The sequence below is a fragment of the Pituophis catenifer genome, unplaced genomic scaffold (genome assembly GCF_029215685.1).
Source record: "Pituophis catenifer annectens isolate HBS135680 unplaced genomic scaffold, rPitCat1.0.hap2 SCAF_3, whole genome shotgun sequence".
Classification (NCBI taxonomy): domain Eukaryota; kingdom Metazoa; phylum Chordata; class Lepidosauria; order Squamata; family Colubridae; genus Pituophis; species Pituophis catenifer.
In genome coordinates, this window is record NW_027256883.1 from 57,586,210 (window position 1) to 57,613,282 (window position 27,073).

At 34.8% G+C, this 27,073-nt stretch overlaps 1 protein-coding gene across 2 annotated transcripts; it reads right to left on the bottom strand.

Moving 5' to 3' along the window:
• Positions 1 to 2,545: 2,545 nt before the first annotated feature.
• Positions 2,546 to 26,873, bottom strand: TMX3 (thioredoxin related transmembrane protein 3). 2 transcript variants are annotated; one of them, XM_070942415.1, is made up of 16 exons: positions 26,795 to 26,873; positions 22,212 to 22,269; positions 20,773 to 20,812; positions 20,073 to 20,196; positions 19,335 to 19,380; positions 18,921 to 19,001; positions 17,830 to 17,929; positions 16,578 to 16,655; positions 13,228 to 13,294; positions 11,816 to 11,914; positions 11,036 to 11,093; positions 8,897 to 8,950; positions 6,815 to 6,871; positions 5,859 to 5,988; positions 5,197 to 5,265; positions 2,546 to 4,021 (listed from the first exon to the last, which is right to left on the bottom strand). In XM_070942415.1, exons 1-16 carry the CDS (start codon positions 26,838 to 26,840, stop codon positions 3,758 to 3,760), a joined length of 1,371 nt encoding a protein of 456 aa, XP_070798516.1. In that variant the 5' UTR covers positions 26,841 to 26,873; the 3' UTR covers positions 2,546 to 3,757. The 2 variants fall into 2 exon arrangements, with proteins under 2 accessions (XP_070798516.1, XP_070798517.1); XM_070942416.1 differs by lacking the exons at positions 2,546 to 4,021; positions 5,197 to 5,265; positions 5,859 to 5,988; positions 6,815 to 6,871; positions 11,036 to 11,093 and having other exon boundaries at positions 8,914 to 8,950.
• Positions 26,874 to 27,073: the final 200 nt, after the last annotated feature.

Genomic DNA, 27,073 nt, shown 5'->3' on the forward strand with positions numbered 1-27,073 from the left:
TGATATCGGTTCTGTGTGACTTTGTAAATGGCATTATAACAGATTATACCTAGTAAGCAAGCCCTTTTGCTTCATAGTATTTTCCTATCTATATTGTCTGATGCTGAACTCAAAATTATGGAGTAGTCTAAGCAAACAGCTTATTCCCATTTCTGCATCCATGGAATTGACACTGTAGTATTGGAAGCTTAAGTGAAGGCTACCTCTTTATACACATCAATTTGATTTGGAGATTTCTTGGCAATCATTGCATATTTGGAAGCTACAGAGAAAAATCAAATTTCAGTCTTCCTGTCCACCCTCCAAGTGCAATTATTTCACAATTATCTTACCATCTACATTTGACATTAATTAGAAACAAGGTAGAGTTATCACTTTTTAACAAGATGCCATTTAAATGGAAGATGTATCTGAAGGCCCTGCAAAGATTTGCAAGAACAACAAATTGAACCTAATCTGAGATACATTCTTACAGGTGATCTCCCTCCTACCCACTTTTGACAGTGTGAACACAGCATTGTTTCCACAAGGACCAATTATTGAGCAATAGAAGATCTGCTCATGCAAGACTATTTTTAGCACAGAAACAGATTAAAAAAAATGACAATGATTTTCATCTTTAAGTGGATGTTTAGATAAACAGAACTGTATGTTAAAGATACATTATTAAAGAGGCAGCAAACAATTTGATTGCATGGCGATGGGCTCTTAGGATGGAGTAAAGAACTTTGCATTGTCCAGGCAAAAGGTGTGAGCAAATATGAAAAACACCTGTCGGCACCAAGAGACCTGGTTTCACATTGTAATAAATTAAACTGATGGAGGTCTGTGTTGGTATTACCCTGGCTATTGCCAGGGTATCAGTAAATAGACCAATGGGAAAAGAGTTGCGGACATATGGAGATAAAAGGGTAACTAAATATTAGTTGCTAGATGTCTGTTTTATATACAGGTACCCCTTAACTTACAAATACAACTGACTCCAAAATTTCTGTTGTTAAGCAAAACAGTTGTTAAGTGAGTTTTACAACCCATTTTACAACCTTTTCTGCAACCGTTAAGTAAATCACTGTAGTTGTTAAGTTAGTAACACGAATGTTAAGTGAATCTGGCTTCCCAATAGATTTTGCTTGTCAGGTGGTCACAAAAGGTGATTACATGACCGTGGGACACTGCAACAGTCATAAATATGAGTCAGTTGCCAATGATCTTGATCATATGATCATGGGAATGCTGCAACGGTCAGAAGTGTGAAAAACAATCAGTCACTTTTTTCAGTACTGTTGTAATGCCAAACTGTCACTGAATAATAACAAATAACTGTTGTACATTGAGGACTACCTGTACTATTTATGGGCTTTGCATTAAGCATCCCCTGGTTTCTCAGGGAAAGATTAGATATTTATATGACCCTTTAGTCTGATCCAAAAGGAATCTTATATCCTTTATTAGAAAAATTAGTGCCAAAATACACACAAATGCAGTACCAACCTTTGTTATTATACAGTATGCACACACCCCCAATACACACAACCAATTTACACTCAATGTTTATTTTGGATTTAAGTTAATAGAGCGCTTCCGATTTGAGTCATAATAGCTACTGAGTGTAGCACTTCATGTGATCACTCACTTTGTTTTATACCAGAGGCTTTCCATTCTAATTATTATAACATTAAAACATTGCGAGTGAAAATGGGAATATATTTCAGTTTAGTAAATAACTGGAAGATTAATCATTCGAAAGGAAAAATGATAAACTATTCTTAGTCTAAATGTTATTGTTTCATACACTCAGCAGTTGATTAAGAGTATCTAATGGGCATAAAAATTGTAGTAACAAAAGAGACCTATAATTCCCTTTAAACTGCACTAGGCAACAGGCATCGTGTGCAGAACTACGAACTATCCTTTGGCATTTTGAGCAACTATTTTGAAGCAACTAGAAATGATCTCTGCTACATCGGTCAAATTTAGATTTGAACAGATGTGTGAAACACCTGAGGGGAAAATATTTATAAAATATTTCTACATTCATAGACTAGTTGAATTGAAAATTGAAAATTTTCAATAAGCTTCAATAAAAATAAACGATTTTATATATAACCCAGCAGTAATAGTTAAAACATTTCCATTCACTATATTTAGAATAAAACCATTTATTCTTTGGAAAGATAGTAACTCCTAGTAAAAGTACTTGGTATGAAAACACAAGAAATATAAAGTGTTTTTAAAGACCAATATTCATTTTGACCAAGGAAAGGGGTTCTTCTTCTAAAGTGTATGATTATTTTTCAAAACAAGTGCAATAAGGATCGTATATAATTTCCTTCCAATTAATAGAATATTATATGACAAAGAATTCAGCTTGACAACTTTTCTTTAGAGTTATGAGAATTTGTTATAAAGAATGAAATTAATTGAAGTTGGAAGCAGAAGATTCCTTAACCTTAATGTCGTATTTTTTTAAAAAAAAACATTAAACTTAATATTTATTTGGCAAGAAACTGTGCTGATTAAAGCCGAAGTATTCCACTATGAGACATAAGATTACAATTTTTATTTTCAGTCATTAAACTGAATGTTATACAGCCATAGTCTTAAAAATCAGCAGCATAAGCTTGATTGCTATGGCAATCACCATGGTTTCAATATTCTAAGTATAATCCTATGGCTTATCCTTTTGAGATCTCAACCTTGGAGACATGGTCCCTATTTATATCATGGGACAGTACAAGGGATGATATATATAATTAAACATACGGCAAAAAGTATTCTTTTTTTAAAAAAATACTGGCCATATAAAGATGTCAAGTGAATTTTCAATATAAGTAAGTCAATAAAATATTAAGATTTCTTTTCAGCTGCAGAAACCAAAGATGTAGCAAGGGTTTTACTACATAGCTTAAATATTGTTTAAAGTTAAAAAAAAAGATTTGCAATTAACTATGCAGAAGCCACATTCACCAAACTATTATGCTACTGCAGCAATCAACAAACTGAATCCTGAGACTGTCATAAGGTTAAAATATAGGGAAATTTCCTGTAAAGGAAAAAGATTTAACACATTGGACCAATATAATATAAAAGTAACTAACTGGACCCAGAGATCAAACAAAAAGTAAGAAAATGCTATTTCTATATTTACTAATCATGTTTTTTTTAAGCCAGGGAATTTGTAATATTTCTCTTTAGCTATCCCATTTTCTAAAGAGAAATTCTAAATTATTTTCTTAAAAAATAAAAAATAGTTTTGAAAGTATAGCCACTAAAATATGTAATATCTCAAAGCATATTTCCCATAAAAAAATTCTACAGCTCAGTATTTATAGGTTTTATCGCAGAGGGAGGGAGGGAGGGAGGGAGGGAGGAAGGAAGGAAGGAAGGAAGGAAGGAAGGAAGGAAGGAAGGAAGGAAGGAAGGTTGGTTGGTTTTGGCCATAATGGAAAAATTGTTTTTAAATGTACATATCAGTATCCAAAAAAGAAATGAGGGTTTTTTTTCACCCAACTCAGAATGCATTATATAAAATAACCCACCTACTCTCTTGAATTTCCTTTTTATGAAGAACAGAGACAATAAGAGACCTCAAAACCCCAACTCCAACCCCATTCTTCTTCACAGTTAAGCAACTTGAATGCATGCACATAACACAAATGAATGAAAAAGTTCTTATCTCTGAAGATCACAGGTATAATTGAATTCAATAAATAAGTCTCTATTTGGAAATTCTACAGAAAAAAAAAACATTAACAGTTTAGTCTCTCTTTTTTTCCAATATAGTTTTCTGTTCTTGCTCTCTCTCTGGAAATTCTACAGGACTTTCACTGCTTTCCTCTTCTGCTTCCTCTTCAGTGCCTTCATCAGTTAGATCCCTGCTTGTGGATTCCTTCTTAGATGCCTCAGCTTCATCTGATCCTCCAGAGTCAGCAGTGCAAATCCCGTAACACATGATGCTGATGACACCCAGTGGTAGACCAAAGAGAAAGCAACCAAGAAGTGGCGAACTCTTGAAAACAGACTGTAGAGAAATAATTGGCCATCAGTTATATTTTCATAACATTTTGAATAACTTGGAGAAGATGATTCCCACCACTTCCCCACGCTTATATATTAACATATTTTAAGAAGAACCAAGACACTGAGTGTCACACCAAAACTTTAATGAAAGAAGTGGGAAGACTTATTTCTTTGCTAGTATCTCTACACCCTTTTTCTCATGATTCACCCTTAGAACTAGGAACATTGCCAGAAACAATTCCCAGTAGCTCAAGTAATATGCACATAAATGTTCTTTAAAAAAGGTTTAAGAGAAAGCCTGGGTGTTACTCCCCATTTTTTCCTTCTTTATACTTTGCCTCCTTTACCTTTGTAAAAAGTATTATATTTCAAATAGATCCATTTAAATTTTGTTAAAGGAATTTGCAAGGTGGCTTTTAAAGCACATGCATGCAAATGTTACTCTTTTGCAATTATAAATAAATTAAAATTCTGTCAGAACTTATTCCATAGGTGGAGGATGGCCTAGATTTAGATTATTTAACAGTTTAAACCCTATAGAAAAACACAACATACATATAAAAAACTGTGATAAAGTCTACACAACATTGGTCCTATGTCAACTAGTGTTCATGGACAGCAACTACCAACATTAACATGTTTTTATATGTGCTCAACTGAATCAGAAACAATCTGACACGGCCATAAAAAGTAAGCTCAAAATGCATCCATGTGTACAAGATAAGAAAGAAATGGAAAGAAAACTGTACAATCTGAAAGAAAATAATATCCTTCTTTGTCCAGTATATCTAGCAGCATAACATCCAACTGAACATATTTTGAAAGTAATAGAAATGTACACCAATCAGAGAAGGAAAACAAAATTGTAATAGTTAAATGTTATGTTCTTTGTGGGAGGGAACATACAAGAGAAGACTAATTTGGAAAAAGTGTCCAATGCTCTGTCAACTATTCGTATGTACTATGATAGATTCAGATGCTATCCAAATACTACCAATGACACATTTTATATGTCAACAGGTATGATTCAAAAACAAAATGTATTGTAACCAAGACAAATCCAACAAACATAGTAATATGACTGAACGAAACATTTCCAGATTCATTTCTGTGCTTAGCAAGTAGTGCATCTACTTTAACTTGACGGATATAAATACTTTCTAATACTTTACATACTCCCACTGTAGACTTGGCATCATAAATTATTCTCTTGATTCGTTGAAGAATTCCATCTCCACCATATGCCTGAAATTTGAAAGATAAAAGATTAAAGGAGATCAGTGTTATTTATTTATATTTTCAGTTTTCAATTACTTTATTTTACAATGTCATCTTACCAATACTTCATTACAGAAATATTATTTCACTGAAGAGAAACTACCTCATATAGATTTGGGGATTCTATCTTATTCCTACCGAGCAATACAGTTGGATAACTCTCCCCATGCTATTATTTTAATCCTCCCCATGCTATTATTTTAGAAAGCCTAAAGTAATAATAAAGTCATTCCAATTTTATATCTAGGTGGGTTTGCATGTATCTTTCTTGGAAAATTCTGCTCTTTATTTTTATTCCTTTTAGCTCTCCCATCACATTACTCTTATTCCTTTCCAAAACCCAAAATCTTTTCATGACTCTAACAATCAACTACACCATAGACACATTTCAAATAATGAGATTAGCGACTCTCCAAAGAGTCTGCTTTGCTTTTCAAGTAAATATATTTAAAGATGCTTAAAGCAAGACAATTCAAATGAAGTAAGATAATTAATGAACTGCTTTCGTATTTTGGTAATTTGAAAAACTGCTGAGATTTTTGAATAAATGTGCAACTTACTTCAGCTGTGCCTTCCAAAATATTATTAATGAACTGGACCAGATCTTCAGTGCTCTCTACTGGTTTATGAGGTAGGAAATATTGTTGATTGGATGTATTCAGGACAACAATAGTGGGGATTATCAAATCACTGAAACAGTAAAACCAAACAATTCAGAAACTGAAATATAACTAGTTCATTAATAAAGCTTTGAAGAATGATCACATTCTTACCAAAATAATTAGGAAGATAAGGTTTTTTTTAAATCATATTACTTACTACTGAATCTTTATGGAATAATACTGGTTACTGATAGGTTGGTTTAACTTATTTCTTATATAAATGTAATAGTTATGGCTAATTAATCATCCTTTTCAAAGTTTCTAAAGTATTCACAGTTCTGTCTAGTGTTTCATTCTACTCAACATCTGCATTAGCCTGTCAGGCCAATGAATCAGGCATTAATTATGCTATAAACTGATGGTACTGCTGTTTTTCAATTTTAATATTTACCCAATAAATGCCACCGATGAGAAATTAAAGGTATTATAACTGAATTTAGAGAACATTAATAGTAGTAGTGGAAATAGTATAGAATAGAAAAGAAAAGGCAAAAGCAGCAGTAAGCACTGATAAGGGAATCTTCCCTTTTTAAGGTGTCATTACAATTCACTGCTAACTAATTTAAGAGGGAGGTGTATGTGTTTAGTTGTCAATCACAAAAAAACCATGTGGCCTTCTGAAAGACATACATGATCTGATGTTACCATGGTAGGCATAATGCATACTCCATAAATACATACAAATATTACAAGTCTTCTCAGCGCCTGAAAATTAGTTATTTAATGCTGCCATCTAGTGGAAATGCATTTAAATATTTTTTAATGTTTCTGTTATGTTTGTTTAAAGAGTTTAATTGAAAGAAACAAACAACTTTTTCTCCATCTGAAAACAATACAAAAATGGTTTTACTCACTCCATTAGTAAACTATTAATGTATTCATTTCCATCCATATAGCCAAACTGGAAGTTTCTATTAAAAAGCAATTCACAATATTATCCTCATTTGAAATAATAATCTTAATAAACAAACAAAAAATATGATATCAACCAATAAATTTAGTGAAAGGAAAATTCAAAGAGGAAAAGGAAGCAGATTCCATCTTTAGGATAGTAGAAACAGATAAAGAAAACTGATTACCTACTTTAAATACCCTATTGCAATCATTGATAATAAAAGAACTTGCCTAAGGAAAAAAGCAAGGATTTGGAATGGAAATAACTGCAAATGTAGTATTTTATCCTTTCAACTTACATGAGATTTTTGTTCCAAAATTTGCTTTACATGCACCTGGAAGAGTCTTGAAAGGAGACAGGATTCGTTCCTGAGCTTCAGAAGCCAATTAGGGCAAGTAAAGTTATGGAATACCTCTAAGCTCTTGTTCATTTGTGTCATAATTAATTATGAAACTAGTATGATTCAATATTACAGTACTATTTACAGGTAATAGCAACAGAGAGCTCTGTTATACTTTGCATGTATGTCTCTCTAAACTACCAAACTATTCCTGAAAGAGCAGTGCAAACTTTTAGTATTGCACTAAGGATCTGATAGACAGATCCGAAAACTGAAACAAGTAAAAGGAGCTTATTACTCATGATTTTAAGATGATGACGACGATTTATATGGCCATCCATATCAGATAAACAACTTTGGATGTCTACCACAATATGCGGTAACTAAAACACATAAATGGCCATTAAGGATGAACCAATTAATAACAGATACATTCCCTTCATTTCTCCTACACCTAAGAGAAAACAGATCTTATGAGCTTCACAAGAGGACAGCAGGGTTAGAGTAATCTAAGGAGTCCTGGTTCCTGATAGATGGCAGGAACTCTTTAATTGAAGGGAACTGAGCACACCCCTTTTTCTAGATCTCTTGGGATAGGTAAAGACGATTGGAAAGAGACAGTTCTTCAAATAACCTGGCAACATGCTATGAAGGTTCTCGGAGCTGACAATCAACACCTTGAATTGCACCCCAAAAAATTATTGACAGCCAATGCAACTCATGAAGCAAAGTGGGACACTGATTTAACAGTGTAACATGGATGTATTGATCTGATTATTGTAATTACCAGCATATGAAAATGCAGAAAAAATACATGAAATTAAACCCATTGGTAATACAAACGGCTTTTTTCTACTGCTTTATTAATTCTATAGCTCTTTATAGGATCTTAGCAGATAGCAGTACCTAGTCTCAAGAAAATAATTAACTTATCACAACTCCTTACTACATATGTACAGGAAGCAAGGGGAAAGCTTTGTTTCATGCCCTTAAACAAACTACCATATCCCAGGTCAGCACCCCTCTTTCTCTTCCACAGCTTTCACTGCAGCATACAGTGGTCTACCATTTTCCTAACTTCTATTCCCTTCCTCTTCTTAATTGCAGCTGTATAAGTTCCATCTTGGCATATTCCATTGGTCCATCCAATTCCCATGCTTTCCCATCCCATATCCTTCTTCTCCTAAACCAATAAACTCAAAACATAATAGAGTTACTGACCCAACTACCTCTTTTTTATCAAGACCTTCTTTTAATTAGCACCACTGATGGCTCAACCCCAATGATAGATAATAGATAAGGGCTTGGATTGTTGAATTTATTTGTAATTATATGCTGCTGCTGTTTTATGTTCTTAATTTTTTTAGTCTGCTTATTTTATAGACTATTGGATTTTTCGTGTGTATATTATTAGTTGGGCTATATTGTAAATATTATGTAAAAAACAGAATACATTTTGTAATATGTACATAATTTTAAAATGCAGAAAACTGCAAATGGTTTAAACTGCAATCCAATCCTTATTTATCTAAATTAAACCACTATATTCCCTGGACATTTTTTAATATTAGGATTCTCAAACAAAAATATATTACCTATTAAAATATCACAGATTTCTGAGAAGCGTAGTAATTGGATATATATCCATGTAACAAAAAATGCAGAGCTAGATTATAAACATTAAAAATGTAACTTAATTACCTATGAAACTGGTCCCTGTAATTTTTAGCCACATCTTGAACAATAGACTTCAATCTGTAAGATAAAAAAAATATTGGATTTCCGTATCTCTTTATAAAGAATACAAGCATGAAGCCATTTAATGAGAAATGAACTACATCTGTGCATGGCATCTGAATTTCTCTGGAAATCTTTTTTTTATCAAATCCATTTTGTACTTTAATTTCAAATTAGAAAGAAAAAAAGTTTATTGTTATGAAATATTAGGAAATCTGTACCAAAGAGAAACTTAGCGTATAATTTTTTAAATTTGAATTGCCTATTCAAAAAAAGATTACAGAAATTGATTTCGAATCCAATCCTTAACAAACATCACATCCCCAAGTGTTTCAGAATGCATTTCCATAGAGGCTTTAAGTGGTTGGGGATATTACAGCTAATAATAATTTTATAAGAAATATGTGATTTATGCAAGAGTTAAATAGCAGTATTTGGTTCTGCAGCCAACAGTACACACTGGTATGTAAGTACCAGTAAATATTCAAGAAGTCAGTTGCTAATGAGATAGATTCCTAGAATACCTTTTGTTTGAATTTGTTTACTAGCGGCATGGTAGTCTGTGTAATAAATTATTCCTTATGAAATTTTTCAACTTGGAGGAAAAAAAATCCTTTGGCCGATTTTTCTATTGGTTGGTTCCTCAGCACAGACTATCACTAAATATACTTCTGGAACTTTGATATAAAAAACAAAGGGACATGAGTTCCGCTTTCTTGAAGCTATACTGTACTGCAGTGTTTCCCAAACTTGACCCTTTGAAGATGTATGGACTTCAACTCCCAGAATTCCTCAACCAGGCATACTGGTTGGGGAATTCTGGGAATTAAGTCCATGCATCTTAAAATAGCCAAGTTTGGGAAACACTGCTGTACTGGAACACAGGTTGTTTTGACTACTCCAGCATAGAATTTCAGATAGGACTTTGAACCAACCGTCACCTCATTGCTCTAATTTATGTAAAATCTGCTCAGGATTGGATTGAATCCAATTTTTCTCAATGCAGGAATTTGAATTAAAGTATCCCGGTAAAATCCTGGTAGCCACTGTCTGAATGAAACCTCTTTATGTATTGGTCTACACTTGAACTCAAATTCTCTTGCGGTTAGAAAGTCTTTTCTCCTAATATTTAATGAAAATCTGTTTTCCTACAAATGTAAAACTATTATTCTTTGATCTGCATGCTGCAATGATAGGAAACGTTACCAGATTTTTCTTTTGGGTGGCACTTTTTTGAATATTTGAAGAGTGCTGTCATTATCCCCTCCCCCCCAGACTTCTAAGCACTAAATATTTTTTCTTCCTTCCACCTCCCTTCTTAGGACTTCATTTCAAGTCATATCATTATCTTCTTAGACTTAAAATAACAGAAGGATTTTTTTTTGGGGGGGAGGGGGGGCGCTGCTGTTTTTTTCCTGGGAAAACCCAACAAGCAAATCAGGGTTGGGAAGAGAAGTAAGGAAGCGCAGGGTGGCAAAGCAAGAAACATATTTGGCTCACTTCTGTTGGACCTTCTCTCTGCAAAGGGCAGAGATAAAGGGGATAGATGGGTGGGGGGGAATTGCAGCACCATTATGGTATTAATTTTGGGCAAGTTGCCAAGTCCCCGAATTTTGATCATGTGAAAACAGGGCTGCTGTAACAGCCATAACGTCAGGAACAGGTCGTAAGTCTCTTCATTTAACACTGCCGTAATTCCAAATGGTTGGTGAACAAATGGTTATAATTTGAGAACTACCTATGTTGTTATTTATATTTTAAGGTATTCTTATTATGATAGTTAAATTATGAGTATTATATACCAGGAACCCTGGTGGCACAGTGGTTAGAATGTAGTGTAATAGGCTAACTCTGCCCATAGTGTGGAGGTCGATCCTGATGGGGCTCAAGGTTGACTCAGCTTTCTGAGGTCAGTAAGATGCGGACCCAGATTGTTGGGAGCAATACGCTGCTATTTGTAAACTGCTGAGAGAGTATTATAAAACACTATGGAACAGCATATAAGTCCAAGTGCTATTGCTACATAAAGTCAACTATTTTTCTTTAAAGTTCAACATCAGTTTTAAAATAATTCATATTTTAAGACAAAACCCCTGGACCTACCTTGCATGATCTGCAGAAGCGTTTTTATCATCAATAACTGCAATAGCCACAAGCTTTCCTAAAATAAAGTAAGATGCCTAATGCATATTTGTTTTGATTTATGTTCTATCATTATGTTCTACATCAGCATTCAAGGCAGTCAATGAAATTTAAAAACAAAAGCAACAATTTAAATTTAAAATTACAGATTAAAATTAACAATAAAATAAATTCAAACTTATCATAGTTTTTCTAAATACTTAAGAGAACTGGGGAAAGGGGGCAAATACAACTCCTGAATGTACTTTTTCTGCACTGTACTTGGAAACAGTGCAGAAAAAGATCTTCAAAGAAGCCTCTCTTTTAGATCAGACATTGAAATGGAAAATATTAAATACAGGTAGTGCTTCTTTAACATCCACCCATTTAGTGTTCATTGGAAGTTAAAATGTTGCTGAATGAGGGGTACTTATGATGGATCCTCATAGTTGTGGCAGTTACTATGGCCCTGAAGTCACGCGATTGTGATTTGGCTGCTCAACAACCACTTTACAATTATGATGTTACAGTGTCCTGTGGTCACATAATCGCCATTTGCAACCTTCACTGACAGCTTCCAACAAGCAAAGTTAATGGGAAACTGGCAGGAGATTGCAAATGGTGATCACATAACTATGGGATGCTGCAATTGTGTCAGTTTAGTGTAATGATGGAAATTGGGACTATTGGAACTGTTGTTAAAAATCAGCAGTTACATGATATTTTAAACTTCTATAAGATAAGAAGGAATAGTCATCTTACCTGTGTCTCCAAGCTCATAGAGTGTAAATCCATCTATATTAAGGTATCCTTGAAATCTTTCCCTATTTATCCAGGCTGACAAATCACCATCTACATACTCTTTATGGGGGAAAAAGGAGAAAGTGAAAAAAAATGAAAGGATGTATATAATCAAGAGTTACCTCCTAAGTTCAACAGTATATATTAGAAGCACATAAAGACCATAAACAGCAATTCAAAGCTGTGTGCCACACCGATGCTTCCTAGGAAATGAGAGAATATTGACTGGTTTACTGGAAAATGCCAGTGCTGTCAAAATTTGCAAGATTTCAAACTGCCACTAATCATTTAGGAGTCAAGCATGTAAAGAAATATTGTCAATGTAGCCTGCATGCCAGCCCCTTATTCTAAACTGTCAGTCCTTATGAGGAAGAGCAGCCCCCCTCATGTCAGACTACTTTCCCATAAAGAAGAGACACAACGGGTCGCGTACAGAGTAAAATATTCTAGTTCTTCCTCCCCCCAAAGACTCTAATCAATGGCTGAAATATAGTAAATTGTGATCATTAAGGAACCTGGCAATCATTAAGCGAATGCCATGGTCATTAACTGAACTGTTTTAAAGGAACCAAACTGGTCAATATGCACCAAAGCAGATCCATTGTTCTACTGCAGCAATTCAATATTTCTCTGTATAGCATACATTTCCTGGTGTCTATTCAGCATTAATCTCAGCTGACTTGCTTAGTTCAGCAATCTGCTACAACCTACAGATATATATATATTAGCAATTCCCAGGTAATCTACAAATAATTTAACCTGACACTGCACTGCTTTTGAATCTTTGTAAATATGAAACAACAGTATTGTATTGCAAAATAAACATGCTTCTGTTTTCAAAAAAGAAAAAAAAATAAAATAACTGTGGATACAAAAATTAAGGTCCATAAATGTATAGCCCAGTGATGGCTAACCTTTTTGGCATCACGTGCCAAAAGCGGGAGTCACGGGGGGGGTCGCGGGTGAGGGTTCCCACATCCATAATTCAATGTGCCCCGCCCTCCCACGCATGCACACGTGACCCCCCCACTTCCCCCTGCTTTTGGCACACGATGGCACGGTGGGCCCGGTAGGCCCCTTTTTCCACCTCCCCATGCTCCAGAGGCTTTGTAGGAGCCTGGGGAGGGCAAAAACAGCCTTCCCTATCCCCCGGAGGCCTTCCAGAGGGCGGAAACAGCCAGTTTCCTGACTTCTAGTGGGACCGGAAGGCCTGAAAATCAGTTGGCCAGTGCGCGCATGCGCGCTGGAGCTGAGCTAGGGCAACACTTGCGTGCCCACCAATATGGCTCCGCGTGCCACCTGTGGCACCCATGCCATAGGTTCGCCATTATGAGTATAGCCTATTTAGGATAAGAGCCAATGACTAAACTTACCATCATACACAAAATAAGTTCCATCTTTTAAGACTAGAACAGCGGGCATCTCAGGGAGTGTTATATGCTGAAAAAATGAGAAACAAAGTAGAACAATTTAATAACAAATTGCCTTTACACATATTTATTGGTTTTTAATTTCATTTCTCAGTTATTAATACTGGAATAAAGAAAACTGGCAATAGAAATAGTCTCTCTGATTTGAAGTGTTTGCCTTGTCAGCTAAAGTTTTTTTTAAAAAAAAAACCTGAGTTGACTTAATGTAGTGCCATTGTTATTTTGAGGAGTTAGTGACATATTTTTCTTTCTCCATCGTATTATGAAAAGTCTAGAAGTTTAGAATTCATTTGAGCTAGCCTGCTTGATTTTCTCTCTTGCTTGTTGAAAGAGAAGGGGGAGAAATCTTCACATAGCTTCATAGCTTTGCCTTCTGTGAAAGTCTCAGACTTTCAATTCCCATCAGAGTCATGTACCACCCAGTCAAGGTCAGATCTGGCAGTCTCCTGACCATAGCAGAGCCATGAAATCATGGTGCCAGTTTTAATAAAAAAAAACAAAAAACCATGGGGCTATTGTTATGGGAGAGCTTCTGCAAAAGAACCTAATGCTGGGCAGTTTTGAGAAATTGGCCACCCATTGGGGCACCTCTGCTATCGTTAAGCTTTTAAGATATTTGGGTATTATCTTGCTTGGTATGTATGCTTTTATATCATACTTTTAACTCTGTTTGCTTGAGCTAATAATCACACTTAAAATCTCTTTATTTAATGGTGTGCTTATTGTCTCCCAAAGAACCAACTGCCTGAGCTCCTGATCATTTTTCTGATGTCTGGCAAAACAATTTACTTTTTAATTCATAAATAGTTTTAATAGATTTTAAAACATAAGCTGTTTTTATTTGTTCCCTCACTATTTAAAATATTTGTAGTTAAATTATGGATATTATATACATAAAGTCACTATTTTTTAAAAAAAAATCAAGCAATTAATGATAAAAATTATGTTATCGTTTGTGTCCCTCCTTTTCCTTCTTCCTCTCTTGGATCATGAAAAAACTAGGCTGATTTTATAACACGGGAAAAAAGGAAATTTAAAAACAATTATTCACAGATGTACCATGAAGAAGGACCCAGATGTGCCTTTTAAAATGACAATTCAATTCATAAATATTTTGCTTATGTTTTTCCGGTACTAAATTAATCAAAGAAACTAGTTTATGCATTATATAACTATTTAAAACGATGCTTAAATGTCAATTAGTGTATACGTGTTTAATAAGTTGCTCTTAATAGAAAGAAATTCCGAAGAAAGATACATTTGGATCTTTTATAGAATTTGGAAATTTGCATCTTAATTCTTTTTCTTCTTCCAATTTTTCATTTTCAGGCTCTGAAGATAACAAAAGCTACCAAGGACCCAAGGCAGAATGATCTCTCGAGCAACGAAGAGCTGAGATGATCCCTTGAGTCTGAATCAGGTTTCATAACTTCTCCTCATATAATAAAGCCCCAGGGAATACTACAGTCACTATAAATACTACTTTTAACAGAAACAATTCAGCTGTGCTTACAAACAAAACAGTAAGTGTTCTTTGCTGCTTCTATTAATCATCTGTCTGACAGGTTGTCCTTTATAATTTGCCACATCAAAATATAAATAGAGAAAATGCATTTAATGAAGATGTACCATGTCTTTATATAATCTGTAACATCAAGTATATGTGAAAGGGCTATAATTTAACTTGTACTAATAAAAGTGTACTGGCCTGTTCTTACTAAGGTCATGATTAAAGGTAAAGTGTTACAACGTAAAACATAAGGTTTTTTTTTTTCTCCTAGTTTTCTGAATGCAGGAAAAAAACATAAAAAGCAGAAAGCATTGAGAGATACTTAAATTAGATTATAAAATATTTCTTTGGGGAGGCGGTAATAAAGATGAATTGTTTTCCAGGATCAATTTTAATTGTTCTTCACCTTTAAAATAATGAACTGCTGAAAGCCTGGCTCAGAAATGATCATAGTTAGTAAGATCTGCAGGAAGGCCCTTTGAGGATATTCATTTTTCACAGAGAGCTATTTCACTAATTCAGACGAAAGGTCATTTGCCTACATTGCTTCCAAACCTAGGAAAGCTCTCCTTCAAGGATTAAGATTAGTCTGCCACTTTTTCAACTTTCTAAAAAAGAAATTGGCACCTATGTTTAATCTGACATTTTAAATTTTAAGTAGTGGTCTTTTTTCCCCCCTCAGTTCTGTTTTTCTGTATATTATTATTATTATTATTATTATTATTATTATTATTATTATTATTATTATTATTATTATTATATTTCTATACCGCCCTTCTCCCGAAGGACTCAGGGCGGTGTACAGCCTATTAAAAACACAAAACAACATCAGTTAAAATAATTTAAAATTATTAAATGAATTCGGCTAAATTTTTAAAATCCCAGAAATTTAAAACCCAATTTAAAATTGTTATGTTGATAGCCCAGCCTGGCGGAACAACAGGGTCTTGAGTGCACAATGAAATACCCGGAGGTCGGAGATCTTACGTATTTCCGGGGGCAGTTCATTCCACAGGGCTGGGGCTCCCACAGAGAAGGCCCTCCCCCTGGGTGTCGCCAGCCGACATAACTTGGCCGATGGCACCCTGAGGAGGCCCTCTCTGTGGGAGCGAACTTATTATTCTGTGAAATGTCCATCTATTCAATAAAATGCTACTATTTTAAAATTAAACTGATTTTTGCAGGCAACTTTGGTTGGATTATTCACTTACATTCAGACATAAACATAAATTAATATTGGGTTGCCAATTATCAACAAGAATATCATTCCCAATACTTTCATAATAAACCTATGTGCAAAGACTGATTTGCACTCCCCATTCTTTACTGTTCTAAGAAAAAGGGAGACCTAAGTTTTAAATGTGCAATTAAACTCTCTTAACTGTAATATTTTCATTTATCTAACTTGGATTCACAGATTGCACTAAACTTGAATGCGATTTGACTAAGAGCAATACAGTATATAAACCAATCACTGTGGCCAAGTGCTGCATAACCAATGTCATTACAGCTTTTAGAACAAATCAATGTAAAAATAAATTAGAATTTAACATAATCTGTGAGCATAACAGCCAATGAAGAAAGTTTAGGTTCTACCATGAAATACAGTTAGACAATAAATAGTTCTTTGAATTAATAGTCAGAGGTTTAACTGCTTACTCTACCTGGCATTCATTAAAACTACTGTCAACAGTAAGCAGTATATTGTCAATAGATAAAGAGGTATTTCTCAACACAAGTAAGTGTTCATTCAGGTACATCATCATAACTGTTAATATTTTACCTCGGGAAGTATCTCTTCTGAGGCAGAAAAAAAGTATGTATAAACAATTAGTTCGGAAGCAACTTCTATGTATCTTTCCTGTGGAAATACAAATGGGTAGTTTTAATGCGTCTTCATAAGCTTCTTCTGGTAACAGAACAAGATACCATTTTAGTTCAATTTCACATATGAAGTTTGCTTAATGGGTAAGCAACTAATGCGGGTCTTTTGCCTCTCCAATGATTCCAGTAAATGTCACTGTATTGTTTTTTGAAATTACACTTCATAATTATTTGCAGGCGATCACTGATAAATACAGCTTTTAAATATCTCCCCATTTTTTTGCTACATCAAATGACACATCCTTTTTCTGTCCAACTTTCTGGTATGCTAAGCAAAACCCAGAGTGGATAAAAATCATTTTTTAAAAAAAAAATCAAAAAAATCTGATTTTTTTGATTTAAATTGGATTTTTTTGATTTAAATTGGATTTTTTTTTATTTTTATCGAATTTATTTTAATAAAAAACTTTTGGGGTAATAATCTATCGTAAGATAGTTTTCTATTTAAGATACATAAATAATTTAGTTTATTCAGCATGAAATGGAGCTTAGTTATGTAGCATGAGGCTGTATATTCTGCAACACTGGGACTATCGGTGAGTCAACAGTGGGTCAAAGGAGTAGCAGAGATGACAGTTGCTCTTTAAAAATTATGATTTAAATTGAGTTGATTTAAATCAAGCCTTTTTACTAGTGATTTAAATCATTTAAATCATTAAACTCGATTTAAATCAAATCCACTCTGGCAAAAACAATCTTATATTAATTCTTTCATCTTATATTATTTACATTTATTGTATCTCAATATAGCAATAAGATAGTTCCACTTCCCCATTTCAATATTATCATAAATATTTCAGGAAACCACAGCATTTCCTTTTTTTCTTGCATTTTCAGAGTGTGCATTGCATATCACAATCTGCCAGCCCATTTTAATTTTTCCAAGTTATTAACTCTATAGTGGCCTTTTTTAAAAAAGTGAAAAGAAAAAACTGGGAATTCTGAATATAGCTGTTCAGATATTACCCCGGTTTCATGATTTCTATCCAGTTAAATGGAACATAGTCCCTTTGACGTTGCTGTTTTAAGTAAATTTCTACCAGTTTGCAAAATTCTTCAATAACAACTTTATTAGGAGATAGGCATTGTAATTCATAAAACTATATCTAAAATGAGCAAAACAAATATTTGTGATTAGCAAAGTTTCAGACCTTTAATGGAGATTCCCCACCAATATACAGAAAAAATATGCGATGTCTTTTTTGAACATGCTCAAACATATGTTGGCTAGGGAGATTTCGAATAATAGGCCTGTAGATAGGGAAAACGATAAAAGATCAACATCAGTAGGAAAAGGCAGTGAACTGCTTCTTAAATGCTATTCCTAGAGTTCTTACATATTTCAGAGGATAAGGATTCTCAACAATCCCACTTGGAAGAACATAATTATCCTAAAACTGATAAGGTTTTAAATTTTAAAAATGTATTATTTAAAGCTGGATGAAGACTCCCATGACAATTAAAATGCATGCACATATAGGAAGGGGACAGAGAAACACAGTGCTAACTTCATATGCTTAAAGTTGCTGTTTGTATTTACATTTAAAAGCAAAACATTTTCATTATCAAGGGACAAGGTTCAGCAGTCATCAGCACTTATAGTAGTACACTTGTGTGAAAACTATCAGGATAATTCTGTGGTTACCGAACCAAAAGACTTGCTTTGAAAATAAAATCTTACCAGAATTCATTGCAGTCCAGAATCTACAAGTTACTAGTAAATATTTCATCATCCTATCCTATTTTATCACAGTAACTATCTTTTACAATTGCATCATTACTGAAGGTAACATAAAAACATTTGAAGGCTAAGTAATGCAATTTCATAAGAGACTATTGCCCACTAGAACAATTTTTAAAGAAAAAGGAGAGTTTCTAAAGTTTGTTTGCAACTGACAATGTTAAAACAGTAACTGCTATAATCATTTTAAAAGTTCTATGTAAGCACAATAAGCGCAATAGTAAAAACATCATTATTACAAAGATAATGGCAATTGAATCAAAGATACATTAATATTTAATATAGCATATTTTAAAGCTTTAAACTGATATTCTGTTGTCATACTCAATGGATTATTCCTTATTTCTTTAAATCTTATTTTTTAAATCTTTCATATCCCAAAGAAGTTAATTAAACTATTCTAAATGGCAACAATAACCTTTCATTTTCATTTAAAACAGCAAAAGTCATTGGAGCTCTTTATTTTACATGCTAGACAAGATTGAGCCCATAAATACTTACCCTGCAACTCTATTTGCAAACTCAACAATATCATCTTTGGTTCTTGGTCCTCTGTAATTGTATGCCAAGTCACCCTTCAATCTAAATAAATAGACATGAAACCAGTGAATACTTTTAATGCTAGATTTATCAATAAATCTACCAATGCTAGATAACCAATAAAAGCATTGCATATGGAATTCAATTATAACAGATAACCCTAGGGTAGCAATAGAATTTTAAAACATACTTTGGAAACAGTAAAGAGAAATGACTCTTCGTAAAGTTTCAGTTGCCTTTTAGCTAATGCAAACAAAACTGAAATAAAAGGTTGGCTTAAGTTTTATACAAATTTGCAAAGCTTTTTCTTAGAAACAAAGTGAGACATTATAAAGCACACATATTTTAATACAGGAAATACAACATTCAACTTACAGTTTAATTGTTGGATAGCCTCGAACTCCAAATTCAGAAGCAATACCTACCAAAAGAAGCAAAATAAAAAAGGGAAAAAATTCAAGCATGTGATTTTTCTCTTTGACAAATTCATATACCCCAAACTAGTATACTAGTATAAGAAGCAACTATAATACAGAACAAGAATGATAACCTTAAAAAGTGTTCTTTACTGAGGAAATGATTTGGACAATTAATATACTGCACTGAGTTTTTGCTCAAATATTTTGGAGCAACAGCTAATTGAGTTTTTAAAAAAAAAAAATTATTAAACATTTTTTAAAAAACAAAAAGAAAGCTTTAACACTTTTTCTGTTTCAACAGTTTCGCATCAGTCAAAAATTTCATACTTATACATTTTTCCTCCCTTATTTCTACTATATCTTTTATACATATACTTCTAATATTTATTTATTTACATATATACATATAAATACGTGTGTACACACTTTCATTTCTACAATTTTTGTTTCCTCATATTTGCAATTATACTTCTACTCCTATTTCGACCATTATTTAATTTTTCCTTGCCTTTTCTCTCTCTCTTCCAACCATTCATACCATTTCTCCCACACGAAGTAATATTCTGTTTCCTCTTTTTCTTGTATCTCCTTTGTTAATTTGTCCATCTCCGCACATTCCAAAACTTTTCTGAGCTTTTATTAGTTTCCAAAATTATAAATTATATAACATGGAGTACATTGGCAGTAAACTTACTAGAATAAGAAGTTGCATCCATCTTGCCAACCTTTACTGGAGACCCAATGGTTCCCATCTCTTTACCAACTTCATTCCACACTGGCTCCAATTTCTTGCAATGGCCGCACCAAGGTGCATAGAACTATGAACAAACCATAACCATTCAGAATTTAACCTACAAATAAAGAATGGCAGTTTCCTATTTGTTCCTTTAAAAATGCTTTTTATTAGAAGGACACTTACAATACTTTTTTTTGGGAAGTGCAGTAGCGAGATACTTGGTCTTAATATGCAAAATAATATACATGCAAAGTAAAGTTATAAATATAGTCAATCCATAGATCATCTCAGTATGGAAAGTAGATAATAATTAACATTAGCAAGTCAGATCTTCCAACAATGAGTTCTAAACCATTGCTTCACACATAACACAACAGTGCTAATTTATATCATACTCTTTTGATTTCTAAAATCAACTCTTAATAAGAATAATTATAGTGCATTTACAAGATTAATAAAACAACAGCCAATCACTTCCATATTTGTCAAAGAAAACTACATGGACATGTCTATGAGCCATTAAGAGTTGAGTTTCATTCAAAGGAGTTTTTATTGTTAACGGAATGTTCTGCTTTTGCAAAAGGTTAGGCTAATCACAAAAGAACTGTAAAAAATAAAGCAAATCATATTTAAAACGTTTAACAAATCTGTTACTCACATCAACAAGCCAAATGTCATCTTTACGTTTCTCTTTAAACCTATAAAAGATGCATGACCAATAAATATTCTTACTAAATTTAGATATTTGTCTAGATATTAATATTAGGTCATAACAAAGTGATGAGTGGGAAATTACCTTTTTAAACAGAAAGATCTCACAGAATTTGGTATTGATTAGAATATCATTTTGTGTATTTTACAGCTGTGAACATTTTCTGAAAAACTTGATGGGCAAAGCATCTCTCTTCAAATAATTAAAGCAGCTATGTCATTTTCCAGGCTTGCACGACTGCTTTTAAAGTTTTGAGCAGGCCTCACAACCATTTCACTTTGCTTTTTTTTCCATCCTGTGCATTGAAAATCATCTCTTTCAAAGGACTTGCATAAACCTACTGTGTAATATGGATTATAATCCTATTATATAACTACGATTAACAATATAAATGCAATATATGCAACAATATAAATAACATGAAATGAAAAGATTGCTTACAAATCATATTATTCCTAAACAGTTATGTAAAACAGAAAAAGATAATCTTCAAAATAAAACGATATCACTTTCCACATCTAGTTTTAGGAATAGGCCATCCACCAAGAGAACGAAACAAACTCAGTGCCACATTCTGGGTCAATAATAGAAATATAGAATGCCATGGTCCAATGGGAACTTATAGTTTATTTATTCAAATTCCCTACCCAATACATGAATCCACTACTAAAACATTCCAAACAGATAACAATGCAGCTCTATTTCAATACCTCAAGCAAAAAAAAATCTACCCCATCCTAAAATAATCCAGTTCATTATCACATGCTATTACGTGTTGCTATTATTAACTATATATGAATACATTAAATTTTTATTTCACATATACAGTGATTATTTTTGAGATCTTTTTGTTTATGGAGCTGCTACTAAAAATAACATCCGTCAAGTCTCATGAGTTGGAATTTTTAGATTTCTGACTAAAACTGTGTTTCCTGCAAAGTCTTAAACTTCTGATTTAAAACTTTTGATACTTGTTTATAGATCAAAAGGGTTGTTTTTTTTTCTTTTAACGCAAATAACTGCACTAATTCCATTGTATTTGTTTCAAAAGAGCCACAATGACCATAATTTGTAACAAAACAAGAAAGTATGTGAGTATTTATATATGACAAAGATTATGGGTATCATCATATACTGTATAAATTCAGGGTTTTCAGATTTCTGTAGTTAAGAGTAGTTAGGTAATATGAACAACTTTAATTTATGCACTACGGAAAAGGACATTTTTAAGCAAACAATGGTGTGGTCTCTCTTCTATATTTGTGATCTACAATGCACTAATATACAAAAAGAAAACTGATGCTTAAAGGATTTTATCATTCCATAAAAGTACAGTAAAACATAAATCTCTAAATTCGTAATTTGTGTAAATGCTACATACTTACGATTCATCTAAGTCTTCCACAAAGGATGCATCTATGGCAAGTATAAAGGCAGCAAATGCTGGAAGAAAAAGTTGGCAGAAGAAAAAAGTAGCATATAATGTGTCATATCTCATATACACTAAGACCTACACATATCCTTTTGTTTTCTACCCAAGCCATTTTTACTCCAAAATGCTATAGGAACCTTTTCCTCCAATTCCCTTATTTCTAATAAAGCAGTCCTCGACTTACAACAGTTCATTTAGTGACCGTTCAAAGTTGCAACGGCACTAAAAAAAGTCACTATGACCATTTTTCACACTTACGACCTTTGTAGCAGCCTCATGATCAAATGATCAAAATTTGGATGCTTGGCGACCACTTCATACTTATGACCGTTGCTGTGTCCCAAGGTCATGTGATCACCTTTTGTGTCCTTTTGACAAGTAAAATCAATGGGGAAGCCAGATTCACTTACCAACCATGTTACTAACTTAGCAGTGATTCACTTAACAACTGTGGTAAGAAAGATTGTAAAACAGGGCAAAACTTGCAGGATCATCTCCTGCCATCTTCCCATCGTCCTGTGTGCTCCCACAGAGCAGGCCTCCTCAGGGTGCCCCCTGACAATGTCGGCTGGTGGCCCCCAGGGGGAGAGCGTTCTCTGTGGAAGCGCCGACCTCTGGAACGGGTTGCCCACCGGGCTTAGGACAGCCCCTGACCTCCTCTCTTTCCTCCGCGAACTGAAGACGTGGCTCTTTCATCAAATGGGCTGACCCGTTGGGGGATTTTTACATTGAAATAATTTTAAGTAATTTTTAATTGGATTTTAATTTTTATGTAATTTTCGAATTTGTTGAATGTCTCTTTGTAAGCCGCCCTGAGTCCTTTGGGAGAAGGGTGACATATAAATTACATAAATAAAATAAAATAAAATAAATAAATAAAATTCACTTAACAAATGTCTCACATAACAATAAAAATGTTTGGCTCAATTGTGGTCGCAATTCAAGGACTACCTATACATTTCAAAACTCCATCCTCCTTCATCCTTCTTACAGTAAAACAAGCAGCAAGATGCAAGGAGCTTTTTCTTTCAGACCACTGCTGGAGCTCAATCCCTCGCCATCTCTCTCAATCCAAATGGCAGAGAGAGACAGCCACCTGTCCCCCAGAGATGGCCTAGTAAAGTAATGCTTTCACAATATAATAGAACAGAATAACAGAGTTGGAAGGGACCTTGGAGGTCTTCTAGTCCAACTCCCTGCTCAGACAGAAAACCCTACACTATTCTATATAAAAGGTTGTCCAATCTCTTCTTAAAATCTTCCAGTGTTGGAGCATTCACAACTTCTAGAGGCAAGTTGTGCTACTGATTAATTGTTCTAACTGTCAGGAAATTTCTCCTTAGATCTAGGTTGCTTCTCTCCTTGATTAGTTTCCACCCATTGCTTCTTGTCCTGCCTTCAGGTGCTTTGGAGAATAGCTTGACTCCCTCTTCTTTGTGGCAGCCCCTGAGATATTGGAACACTGCTATCATGTCTTTCCTAGTCCTTCTTTTCATTAAATTAGACATACCTAGTTCCAGCAACCGTTCTTCATATAGTTCAGCCTCCAGTCCCCTAATCATCTTTGCTGCTATTCTCTGCACTCTTTCCAGAATCTCAACAGCTTTTTTTTTTTTTTACACATCCTGGGCACCAAAACTATATATATATGTATATGTATATGTATATGTATATGTATATGTATATGTATGTGTATGTGTGTGTGTGTGTGTGTGTGTATATATATATATATATATATATATATATATATATATATATGTATATATATATATATATATGTAACATTTATATAGTCATGGCCGTAAATGTTGGCAGCCCTGAAATTTTTCCAGAAAATGAAGTATTTCTCACAGAAAAGTATTGCAGTAACACATGTTTTGCTATACACATGTTTATTCCCTTTGTGTGTATTGGAACAAAACCAAAAAAGAGAGGACAAAAAGCAAATTGGACATTATGTCACACAAAACTCCAAAAATGGGCTGGGCAAAATTATTGGCACCTTTTCAAAATTGTGGATAAATAAGATTGTTCCAAGCATGTGATGCTCCTTTAAACTCATCTGGGGCAAGTAACAGGTGTGGGCAATATAAAAATCACACCTGAAAGCAGATAAAAAGGAGAGAAGTTCACTTAGTCTTTGCATTGTGCGTCTGTGTGTGCCACACTAAGCATGGACAACAGAAAGAGGAGAAGAGAACTGTCTGAGGACTTGAGAACTAAAATTATGGAAAAATATCAACAATCTCAAGGTTACAAGTCCATCTCAAGAGATCTAGATTTGCCTTTGTCCACAGTCGAAACATTATCAAAAAGTTTGCAACCCATGGCACTGTAGCTAATCTCCCTGGGCGTGAACGGATGGTGGATAAGCAGCCCCAAACAAGTTCCAAAGCAATTCAAGCTGTCCTGCAGGCTCAGGGAGCATCAGTGTCAGCGCAAACTATCTGTCGACATTTCAATGAAATGAAACGCTATGGCAGGAGACCCAGGAGGACTCCACTGCTGACACAGAGACATAAAAAAGCAAGACTACAGTTTGCCAACATGTACTTGAGTAAGCCAAAATCCTTTTGGGAAAACGTCTTGTGGACAGATGAGACCAAGATAGAGCTTTTTGGTAAAGCACATCATTCTACTGTTTACCGAAAACGGAATGAGGCCTACAAAGAAAAGAACACAGTACCTACAGTGAAATATGGTGGAGGTTCAATGATGTTTTGGGGTTGTTTTGCTGCCTCTAGCACTGGGTGCCTTGAATGTGTGCAAGGCATCATGAAATCTGAGGATTACCAACGGATTTTGGGTCGCACTGTAGAGCCCAGTGTCAGAAAGCTGGATTTGTGTCGGAGATCTTGGGTCTTCCAGCAGGACAATGACCCCAAACATACATCAAAAAGCACCCAGAAATGGATGGCAACAAAGCGCTGGAGAGTTCTGAAGTGGTCAGCAATGGGTCCAGATCTCAATCCCATTGAACACCTGTGGAGAGATCTTAAAATTGCTGTTGGGAAAAGGCGCCCTTCCAATAAGAGAGACCTGGAGCAGTTTGCAAAGGAAGAGTGGTCCAAAATTCCAGGTGAGAGGTGTAAGAAGCTTATTGATACTTATAGGAAGCGACTGATTTCAATTATTTTTTCCAAGAGGTGTGCAACCAAATATTAAGTAAAGGGTGCCAATAATTTTGTCCAGCCCATTTTTGGAGTTTTGTATGACATTATGTCCAATTTGCTTTTTGTCCTTTTTTGGTTTTGTTCCAATACACACAAAGGGAATAAACATGTGTATAGCAAAACATGTGTTACTGCAATACTTTTCTGTGAGAAATACTTCATTTTCTGGAAAAATTTCAGAGGTGCCAACATTTACGGCCATGACTGTATATATATATAATATATATATATATATATATATATATATATATATATATATATATATATATATGCAAAAAATTAAAATCTCGGGTGTTTTCCCGCGTCATTGTAAATAAGTTGGTTAAAATGATTTTAGCTGAGGTTTTAAAGGACCTTGCAGATCCTAAAGATTTTTAGAAGATTTTAAGCTGGGATTTTAACCAGAACTTTAAACATTTTAACCAACTTATTTACAATGACGCGGGAAAACACCCGAGATTTTAATTTTTTGCATATGCACACCCGCGAAAAGACATATATATATATATTTAATTATTTTAAAATGTTAAGTTCCGGAGCTCGCAGAATGTCTGCTTCTTTCTTTACTAATATACCTGGAACTTGTATTATTAGAATAGTTTGTTTTATATATATATATGAATATAAATTTGGTGTAAAATGGTTTGTCGTGAATGCGACTGCTTGAGGGCTCCTCGATTGGAGCTGAAAGGCGAAAGGGAGCAGAATGCCCCCTCCCACATGTTGGGGTAGACCAGATGTCTCGATAGAAAAACACTTTATATGTGTGTGTGTGTATGTATGTATGTATCCATTCCATGTATTCATAATCATGTTTATACTTTTATCCGTTATCTTATATATGCTTGACAAATAAAATAAATAAAATAAAAAATAAATACCCAGAACGAGGCCACCCCCCACCCCACTCCCTGCGCCCCATTCTGCCTTCCACTTTGAGGCTCTTACCGTACTTCCAAGGCAGAGCTGTATTATTCAGAGTTGTGTTCATTTCTCTCTCTCCCTCCCCCGACCCGCCAACCTTCAATCCGCTTCTTCCTGCAGCATCAATCGATGCTCGGTCGGGTCAATTTCCCCGTCCCTCGCCTCCTTTCCAAGAGAGGTGAACGGGAGGCGGGGGGGGGGGCGTCCCCTGTCTTTCTTTCTCCCATTCCTCTCCAAAACTCTCCCCCCACCCTTGCGCGTCTCTTCGCGCCCCATCCCCATTCCTCCCCCCACCCCCCCACCGCCGCTCTCCCGCCCAGCCTTCTTCAACAGCTTTGAATAAACCCTTCTTTCCCTCCGGCCAACTCCTCACCGCCCGGGATCCTGCCTTCCCCCCACCCCCACCTCGCCTTAAGCAGCTCATCCGCGGCAATTGTACCTGTTGCCCACCACAAGCCCGACCGCTCTTTCCTCGTCGCCCCCATAGTGAAAGGAGCCGGTAGACAGACCCGAAAGGAACCATCAGCCGGAAGGGGAAACGAGATTTCTCCCGCCCCTGCTTTGCCTTTCGGAGCATGCGCGTAGTCGCCGCAGCAGCGATCGAAGGCAGCGGCCTCCGCGATTGTTTCGTTGTTTGAAAGTGGGCGGGGCAGGTTGCTAGGCGATGCCCCGCCCGATAGCTCAAAGTTTTGCCTTCCTGGCAAGATGGGGGAGAGTG